The sequence below is a fragment of the Branchiostoma belcheri genome, unplaced genomic scaffold (assembly GCF_001625305.1).
Source record: "Branchiostoma belcheri isolate BF01 breed outbred unplaced genomic scaffold, Haploidv18h27 scaffold465, whole genome shotgun sequence".
Taxonomy (NCBI): Eukaryota; Metazoa; Chordata; class Leptocardii; order Amphioxiformes; family Branchiostomatidae; genus Branchiostoma; species Branchiostoma belcheri.
In genome coordinates this window covers 37,929-48,567 of record NW_017804093.1, presented here as the reverse complement: position 1 = coordinate 48,567, position 10,639 = coordinate 37,929, and the positions used below count along the sequence as shown (strand labels likewise).

The following is a 10,639-nucleotide window of genomic DNA, read 5'->3' as shown; positions in this document are numbered from 1 at the left end:
ACACACGCACGCACACACACACGCACGCACGCACGCAAGTACACACACACAAACACATACACACACACAAACACACACACACACACACACACACACACAAACACACACACAAACACATACACATACACACACATACACACACACACGAATGCCACCGAAAAAATAAAAATAACCTTCTTGCGAAGGTAAAAACTTTTTCGTAGCCTGAAAAAGTGCAAGTAAATGGTTAGCAGAATTTAAGGGATAGGTTGAGGGGAGGGTCGTTCCTTATGGTGTGTTAACTATTTCTCCCCCTGGAATCTCCCATTGCCAGTAGGTGTTAGGTAGTGTAACGGTGGGGAGGGACACACGCCGTGCTGTGTTACGGGTTTCCTCCCCTAGGATCTCCCATGGCCAGTAGGTGTTAGGTAGTGTGACGGTGGGGAGGGACGCACGCCGTGCTGTGTTACGGGTTCCCTCCCCTGGGATCTCCCATGGCCAGTAGGTGTTAGGTAGTGTGACGGTGGGGAGGGACGCACGCCGTGCTGTGTTAAGCTAAGGTCCCAATTGGGAAAAGGGGCCTTGGCGGGTAGTTCCCGGGCTGTTTTTTACCACTTTCGGGCGGGACCCCGACGTGGCCCCGCGGGGCACCCTGCGGCTACCGGGCTATTTTTTGGCCCGTCGGGGCCCCGATAAGAATTTAATTCTGAGTTAAATTCTACCCGGGCCCCGCTGACAAAAAGACGCCGTGACCTCATCGTGAGAACACCGAGAGGTACCCCTCCGGTTGCCGGCATTCCACCGGGACACATTTCTTACGTCACAGACCAGATGAACAGAATAAAGGTGTGTACTTCGTAAACCCGGGTAAAATGTGTGACCTCACAGATCAAATGATCACAACAAATACGTGAATTCTGCATTACGTATAGGTCAATACAAGACATCGTCAGAGAATCTGCTGGGTACCTGCCGGGTGCCTGCCGGATACCGAAAAGAGGGTGACAAAATTTCTAACAAAATGCTACTGAAGGAACCTTTTAATTGTGACCACGACAGCCGATGCCCGCTCGACTCCTGAACCCGGCCGGGGCCAGCCGGGGCTACATCCCCGACGGGCACCGGAGTAATTGGGACCTTAGCTTTACTGGTTCCCTCCCCTGGGATCTCCCATGGCCAGTAGGTGTTAGGTAGTGTGACGGTGGGAAGGGACGCACGCCGTGCTGTGTTACAGGTTCCCTCCCCTGGGATCTCCCATGGCCAGTAGGTGTTAGGTAGTGTAACATCGGGAAGGGACACACGCCGTGCTGTGTAACGGGTTCCCCCCCGGGACCTGCAATGGCCAGTAAGTGGGCATGATTCCATCCATGACGTTGACGTACGTCCCCACACCTTGGTCAGGCCGGGATACCTGAGCTGTCCTCAGCTGTCTACGGGCTCTTATACCTTGGACCAGGGAGGCGTTCCTGTAATAGGGATTTCGCTGGTCGTTGGCCTGCCCAGTCGATCCATATGTGGCAATGGATCTTCCAGACCGTTGCCTGCTGGAAGTAATACGGTTGCCCGCAAGGAGTCGTCGGTTCTGTCGACAGTTTGTGACGACATGAAGCGGAAACGCGGCATCAGAACAGAAAGGAATGGGTCCGGTAGCGTCATCATCTGGAATCTCACTGTAGGTATGTGTTGGGACAGATACATCTTGGAGGCCATGTAGTTCCCCCTGATGAGCACAAGCTACGTCATCTGGGATCTCGCTGTAAGTAGGTTCGATGGAATGCAGGACGGCGGGCAATGACCTACAAGATGCTGCGTCATCCGACGCCATGTTGCCTGAGTATGTTGGTAAGGAAGCAGACCTCAGTAAGCCTGGGAAGGCAACACCGGGGGGTATTGTCCAAGCGTGTGTATCATCGCTGGCCCTGTCATCTTCAGAGTTTAACCTTGCTGCACGCACTTTCCACAACAACACTGCAAGGAACGACATGACCAGAACAACCGCTGCCGAGACAATAATTGAGATGAGAACATGATCTGGTGACTGAGCCACCTCTAGATCTTGTCCAGTTGTGGAACTCATCTGGAGGGTAGACTGGTATCTTGGTTTTAAAGATGTGTAGCCTTTCTCTGTAGTTTCTAAATAGTATGTCGGGCTGCTTGATCGGTTAGTGACTAATCTGTAAGAGCTTTTTGTTGTGCGGGTCTGGCTTTTGATCAAAGGAACGGTGAAATACAACTTCGTGACTTGACCCCTACTTAGAATAATGCATGTTATGTTTTTTGTGTTATCATGGGTAATATGTGTGTGTGTGGTGTGTTTTTGGTTGCCAGGCTCTGTGGTGGTGTGTGTGCTCTGGTCTGGTATCTGGACAAACGACATGCCAACAGCTTCAGAGGTTGTGTTCCCTGAAGACATGGAAGCCATTCGGAAGATTGAGTTTCCCACCAGGGGCACTGTAATGCCACCATCATGTTCCCAAACCTGCCTGCACTGCTCAGGCGTGTTGGTGTTCAGTTTGTCTGCCAGAGAGCCGTCGGAAGCAAGAACAAGAGTAGGGGCCTGTATGGAGATCGTGCTCAGAAAACTGTCCAAATCACCACATGATCTACCAGGGTTGATATTGACCACACTAAAATCGATGCCACCCATCACATTGTCTGTTGAATTTAACACCCACCCAAAGAAGAGTTCATTAGCAGTTTGTCTGACACAGAGGTGAAAGTTAGCCACCTCAACAACCATTGTTACTGACCCTCTGAGAAAATGTTTTAACCGATCTAGCCCCCATATCGTTCCATGAGGCATTGCATCATGAACAGACGACAACACACGACTGCTGGCATGAAAACGTGACAGCCAAGGCTGTCCCCACAACACGTCTTTGTCCAAACATGACAGCTTATTATCCCTCAGGTCTAACCAGGTCAGCTGAAGGCTTTTGAATGATCCGGGGGAAATACTATTGATCGCATTCGACCTCAGATTCAGGATCGTACTTCCTCCTAATCCACTAAGCCAGGCTTGATCTACAGCCTGTAACAGGTTGTTTTCCAGATCCAAGATACGTAGGCGCGTTAGGTCCTTGAAGCTCCCTGGCTCTATGTACTTAATGTTGTTGTTGGACAAAATCAGCGTCAAGAGACTCCCTAAGCCAGTGAACCAGGTCAGTTTGACATCTGCTAACCTGTTAGAATCAAGGCTCATTTTTCGAAGCCCCGAAAACTCAGAGAAGGTGTTGTTCTTCACATCAACGATTTTTGCATCTATCAAAGCTAAGGTGTCGATCTCCGAACTGTCAAGCTGTGCCAGTTTCTCAGCCGACAGGGCATGGAATGGGTATCCTCTTATTGCCACTTCCTCTGCCCCAGCTGGAAAAATGAAAGGGCTTCTAGAAGCACCATCTTCATTCAGGACATCACACACGACACATACACCTGTGACAGAGGCAAGCCCTGTCGGCTTGCCTGTGAAAGGCACACACTCAAACCATTCAGTTCTCTTACACTGAGGAAATCTCGGTCCATTTGGGGCTGCACATGCAGTTGCCAAGAGAAGCAAAAACAACATGGCTGCGTTTTCCGTTGCACTGCCACTTACATACACCCGTTAAACATTTTATCCAAAACATTATTGGTCACTTACCTGCTCTCTGTACCCATGATAGGCAGATCTGTAAGCACCAAGGAGAAGCTCTCGGTCGGCTAAGAACTTGTTTTCTTTAAATTAGCGTAATGGGGGAGTAATTTTCTGTATCTAACAATCTTTGCACCACTGTCTGCGGGCAGTGCAACCGCCTCTCTTACTGTCTCTGTGGGTCTACGACCTGATCAAGATACCCCCAGTGCAGCATTCATTATAATATTATAATGTTATTGAGATGAGCAAAGGTACAAGTGGAAAGGTTATAAATATGCAGTGGGTGGGCCATGAATGGTCTGGTTCATCTTCCACTGCTCCTCTTTATTACATTCCTTTGCCCTAGTTCTACACCCTGTAGTGCCCCCCCCTCCCCAGAGATCAGAAACCTCCCCAAGTTTTTTTTGTTTAGCTTAGTCAGAATTTTTACAGAACTAAAGCAGCATCCTGGGATGAGAAAATGAGTCCCAGGATTTGGCGCCAAAAAGGCTTTTGTTTTTCTGAATAAAACCAACATGGCAGCCATGTTCTAAGTTTGTGGGTCCACCATGTCTTCCTTTCATACGCGTGACAATTATCGCTCTCGCTTCTTTGTAGATTTGATGCTACGGAATTTTCACCCTTATAGTGTTGAAACGTTTGTTTCCTTACGGAAGAAGCATACTCCACAATGCCACTTTTTTGTTTCTCCCTACTAGTAGGTACGACATTTATCCCCCCCCCCTCCCCAGACCAAACACAGTGGAGGAAACTTGCTGCCCAATGTGTTACGCACGGGAGGAACTAAGTGTAAGTCTCCCCGTTTCAATACTTTTTCACTCTTGAGTTAAAATATGTATTATGATTTTCTTTAGTATTTCAATTCTAGTAAGCTAGGCAGACACCATTTGTCCTTTTTGTTTATACATTGTTTGTGTCCGATTAAGCTGTCTTATTCTGTTGTCCTTCACCATTTTGGCTCTGCAGCGTCTCTTCAAGTTGGTACAAAGATTTTGTTTAAACCTCTTTGGTTGACAATTTAGGTGTGGTGGCTGGAAAAAGCTACATGCAGAATTTCTGAGACATGCTGTAGTATATATGGAATAATTCATCTTCCCTCTCCCTTATACAGGGGATAGGCCAATATAATAGTCTGGTAACCTTGTGAAACAGATTACAATCGCAATAACTGCATAAATGCAGGTTATCAAAAAGAGCCATCTCTATGTAGAAGATTAAAAAGACACGTCCCGGGTACACTGATCTGTTTTTTGTTTGTTTTGAAACTGTTTATCATGTTTCGATATGCGGTAAATATATATATATACAGAGTAATATTTACAGACACCTCAATACACATGCAACTACATTTTGTTTCAACCATATTATATTCCATCTCAGGCTAAGAGCTAAGGCTATTTCAAAACCTCCATGATTTGAGTTATGTAGCCCTTGGGTTATGTAGTACTGACAGTTTTGTGGTTCTGTAGTTATGTAACCATATGCGTATTATTATATGAGAAATGATGTAAACTTTCGTGCCGACAGTCCTGTGCCTTACTGTTTATAAATAGACAGCCGGATTTTTCATTACCTTTGCCAGAAGATAATTTTTCGGTTTGGCTATGGGGGGGTGGGGGGTGTACGCCACATAACTCGTTAAAGCCATGGATTATAATCTGTGATCTGTTGGCAAATATTAAATTGAAAATTAGAGGTCGGAGATCTCATGTCTTCGTCAGAGGTACATTGTTCTAGAGAAATGAACATGTGTATTCTTTACTCTTTTTAATAATCAATTTGGTCTAAAGTACAAAAGAATCTCTGTACTCTTTTTTTATGCTACAGAACACCCTGAAAGGGTTCGCCACAGATACGCCCCACCCTACGTTATTTGATTTTGGACTGTTACTGGAAAAAACTTACAAGAAATTCTTCTTACTGTATTATGATGAAAGTGTCACGACAGTGTCGCAAAATATAATAAGAGAATGTGTGATAAAAGAAAGAATCAGAACAGGGCGACTACTGCTGTTTTGTTGATTTATCTTTATGACGAATAGAAGACTTGTTTCTTGTTACACTGCGTTCTTTTATTAAACTTGTGTGACTTGTGTCATAACATTTGTATTTCTACAGTCAGTATATTCCAAATTCCATCTCCTTTTTCAGCCCTTCATATTTTTATTGCGCTTTCACATTAAATTTAAGGTCTCCGGTGGACGTCATCCATAGCAATTACTTGGTGTGGCCGTAGAAAATAACCTGTCACATGTCCAACCTATCCTCCCCCATCTGAACTTATAGTACAGTCCCTCAATGTAACGTCATTTGATCCCATCCCATTATGGGGTTCCCGGCTATATCCAGCTGTCGGCTGTCTCCAAGCAGAGGTGGTTGGGGAAGTTCTAAACACAAAAGGTCCGCTACAGTGTCACTACAACGAAACCCCCCACAAAGCCCATTAACGAACTTAAGCTTGGTCCCAACAAAAGTAATCTGTCTACCAAAGATTATAAGCAACATTTTACAAATACTTGAGTTATTTTGCTAACAAGCCACAAACACAAAAGGTGCACTAACATAACGCACGGACCGCCCACGAAGCCGAAACTTGCACTTGACTCTGGCCTCAACAACGGTTATCTGTCTGCCAAAAATCATGGATGTCGAATCATGCCTGCCAGAGTTATATCGCAAAATCCGCAGTTCCCACAATGCGGCGAGACAATTTCATAGTCCTTCTGACGAAGACAATTAGCTTAATGACGGTTTTATACGTCACCGTGTTTGTTTTCGAACAAGAATTCGGACATATACCTCCATGACTTTTTGTAAATGTACACTACAGTACAGAACAAAGTAACACAGGTTTTTGTTTTCAAACCTTTGGCCTGAAATAGGTCAGGCTGTAATAGATATGGTCTGCAGAGGGCTTCAAAGTTTTTGGATAATGTTTTGGGCATAAATGAAGTGGTATAAGTTTAGGCTCCCTAGAAGCCTCACTGGTGTGTGTGAGTGTATCTACGAATGTCTGTGGCCAACAAGGTTTGATTACATATATCTATGTTGGTAACATGACGTACCCCCAAGAATTATTGGAAAACCGTATTCTTGCACGATGTTGGGGATTGATGACTACCAGGGCTCGCTAAGATAGTTGCATACTTGCAGACCTTACCAATTGATTTCTGCACGCATTTCCTTTCCAATTTATAAATAGGACTGCTGTCCATGACTTATTACGCCTAGGAAACAATGCTTTTTTTTTATGTTATCGGATCGATTTTTGTAGTTTTATCTTTTGTTGGCTCCAGTTTGATCATGTTATCATACATGTTATTTACTATCAAGTACCGAGGGCGTTGATAGGTCGCCACCGCGGACTATGTCTCCACTTCTTGATAACAGGGGCTAAAGTTTTGCGTCGGTCATTCACCAGTTTCCCATCCCCAGAATGCAATGCGAAAATAGGGGGGTAACCCTCATTTGCATAGGACTGGAAGGCATCGGAATGATCCTGGTGACGTTAACCAGCTTGCTTTTCACTGTGTTTTGAGGCGTTGGGGCATTTTATGCTCAAAATTAATTAAATTACTATGGGTTGAATCTGAAAACAAATAGAAAATGATTTTTTTAAATATGTGGTTTGTAACGTTATAGTGGTAACGATATACTGATGCTGTAACGTTACAAACCACATGTTCCATGTTGAAAAGAACACTAAAACTTCATTCTCTATTTGTTGTCAGATTCGGCTCATAGTAATTTAATTAATGTTGAGCATAAAATGCCCCAACACCTCAAAACACAGTGAAAAGCAAGCTGTTTAACGTCACCAGGATCATTCCGATGCCTTCCAGTCATATGCAAATGAGGGGTATCCCCCTATTTTCGCATTGCATTCTGGGGATGGGAAACTGGTGAATGCTGTTTATTATTAGGTAAGCACAAAGTCTTTCTACACAAGGGACGTGAGACTAGCACAGACTTGCTCAAAATTAGGAACGTTTAGAAAGTTAACGACAAAACTGAAACAGCATGGCCAAGCGTCGCCTTTATCCGACAAGTTGTATTTTGGTTGTGCTGGCCTTCTGTGTAGTCGGGGCTACAGCAGGTGAGTGGTAAATTAACGAGTATCTATTGAATACGTCGATGAAAGTTTGACATCCATGTCATCCATATAATGAGATGCACAAGAAGACATAAAATACTGGATATTTTGGAAACTGTCTAATCCGCCATAAGATCCATTACGTTTCATCAGTTTGTTCTCCTGGCATTTTTACACAATATTTTCAAATAATTTGATGTCTTAACCAGGTCATAGTCCCTTGACTTTTTTTTTGCCCCGCGGTGGCATACATGTACTTCCGTATTCGTTGTGCTTCGCTGCTGTGGTATGTGTTAACACAAGAGAAATACCCCCAAATTGTACATATACAGGGTGTACATATAGATGGTACTGTATGTGCAACTCATATAGAAGTTTATTGCAAATTCGTGCCCGGAGGCTAATTGCAAATTACAAACATCAAAGAACAATGAAACAGAGTATAAAATAACTAAAATCTACATGATAAAAGGTAGTTGTCTAGAGCTATAGCTATGTCTAAAACTATGTCTAAGGAGTTTGACCTCTTTTCTAGACCATGGAATTTCGAAGACGTAATGTCTCACCTTTTCCAAAAGTAGTGTGCTTTGGGAAGTTCAAAGAAGAATAGTTTTTTCTTTGTCTGTAAGTTTAGTAAAATTGGGATAAACTGTAGAAGTTTGAATAGTCAACTTATTTCGAGCGTTGTTATTAAAGGAACAGTTTGAGATAAAGTGTATTAAATGGGCTCCGCAAGACAAGGTTAACAGTTATTAATGGAATCTGTAGTTGAGCAGGTATTAATAAAAAAAAAAACTTCCAGGCATCCTAGACCGTTTAACGATGAGTTATAATCAATATATAGAAAGGCAATATATTAGTCCAGCGGCATAGCTGAAAAATTGTGCACTTTTGTCTAAAAGCACCAAATTTGGCACACATGTAGTTGAACATATTCTACGCAAATCTGGATATGAAGGCATTTTCATTTCTGCCCAGGAGCGCCGTGATGTCATCTTGACCCCCAAAATAGGCGAAGCGTTCTTGTGCCATAATTAGAAGGGGGGAGGGGCAAAAAATTAAACAGCAATATTTTTCCTTGAAAATTTATATGCCACCATAACTTATATGAGAAAATGTACAATTCCACCCTCAACAGGAAAGTTGACCTACACATCGACCTTTGGCACTTGGACCCTGTTCCTACACCCCTGAGATAACATTACTAGTAGCTCCTGTGCTCAAACAACAGGAGCTAACTGACTGACATAATATGTTTATGTTTAACAGTTTTATTCATAAAAATCAGCCTTGCAGCCAGTACAACAACAAGCTGAATAACACTGATTTTTTACATTTGTCTAGGAAATACAAATCAACATTACAACACATATACAGACACACAAACAAAAACATTACAAAAGCCTCACATGGGCACGAAAGCAAATACCAGAGAGTCCTTAGAGTCTTACTGCGAAGACTCGTTGTACAGGCATATTACCCTGTGTAAGAAAGAGTTTTTCAGTCTTTTCGTACTGGCTACTGGTACTGATACCCAGCTGAAACCCTCCCAGACCTTGATTTTGCTGATGATATTGCTTTATTGGAAAACTCAATAAAATATGCACAAAATCTTCTCACAAAAGTTGAAACTTCATGTCAAAAAATAGGTTTATACTTGAATGCTTCCAAGACAAAGTTCATGCATCTAAACCCTACTACTGACAGTTTACTTTTTGCCACTGATGGCACTGAAATAGAATGTGTTGCGGATTTCAAATACTTAGGGGGGTACTCTGATAGTGTTCATGACATGGATGTGCGGATCGCACAGGCATGGAGTGCTCTTCACTCATTACATAAGATTTGGAAAGCGCCCATTAGAAAACAAACTAAGATCAAAGTGTTTAAGGCATGTATTGAAACAATTCTTTTGTATGGGTCAGAATCATGGGTCATGAATACGTCACATTCTAGAAAACTAAACGGAACATACACGAAGATGTTGCGAGTGGTTTTCAATACACCATGGTGGAAACACACTACTAATGAACAGTTATACGGTTCGCTACCAAATGTAACTTCAGTAGTCAAATGTCGACGACTAAGCTTGGCCGGTCATGTAATACGTAGTGAAGAACCAGCCAGTAGGCTTCTACTCTGGAACCCTGATACCTGTAAGAGAAGAGTTGGACGCCCAAACATAACAGTTAAGAAACTTATTGAAACTGAAACTGGCTTGGAGGGACATGAACTTTTCTCAGTGATGTATGACAGACAGTTGTGGCGAACTAACTTTGTATGCTCCACCTCTACGGAGGATGAATGATGATGATGATGATGACTGGTGCTGTAAGTGCAGTTCCATTTCTTAAGGTCCTCCCAGTGGCCGTTGTCCTGGCCGGTGGAACCAGGTCATGGAGGGGATGACCCTCGTCCAGCATGTTCTTAAGTAGCTTCACTGCTATATGATGTAATTCTCTATCATTTTCAATCCTAAGTACCCTTTATCCTTTATATCACTGTCATTATCATTTAATCACACCAGGGTTTATCGGTATACCGAAACATGTCTACAGAATTCCCAATTAAATAAGTTTAATCAATGGAACAGTTAATATTATAACAACATAGTCGTTCATATGCAAAAGACAAGACGACGTTACAAAATCAGAAACAATGTTTTGAGTAAGTTTTTTTCATGACTACACAGAAGGCCGGCACAACCGAAATAAGAAAAAACAACATGATTTTTGTCTATGTACACGAAGCACTTCATTTTCTCCTAACTCCTTAACCACATACGAAGGCCCATAGGTACACTTAGCATTTTTTTATTCCACTTTGTATTTTCTATGGGTACTTTGTATTTTCTATGGGTACTTTGTATTTTCTATGGGTACTTTGTATTTTCTATGGGTACTTTGTATTTTCTATGGGTACTTTGTATTTTC

The 10,639-nt window shown here is 42.9% G+C and overlaps 2 protein-coding genes across 2 annotated transcripts in view; one reads left to right on the top strand and one right to left on the bottom strand.

Annotated features, from left to right (window-relative positions):
* Positions 1-267: 267 nt before the first annotated feature.
* Positions 268-3,544, bottom strand: LOC109479097. Its single transcript, XM_019780971.1, is given in 3 exon segments — positions 268-534; positions 1,117-1,306; positions 1,308-3,544. Coding segments are annotated over 3 exon segments (2,694 nt in total).
* A 4,089-nt stretch (positions 3,545-7,633) lies between these two features.
* The window catches only part of LOC109479096 (fibropellin-1-like), a 12,456-nt gene continuing 9,450 nt past the window's right edge, over positions 7,634-10,639 (top strand). Inside the window, exon 1 of the mRNA XM_019780970.1 lies at positions 7,634-7,709. Coding sequence (XP_019636529.1) covers positions 7,634-7,709 — 76 coding nt within the window. The remainder of the gene's footprint in view (positions 7,710-10,639) is intronic.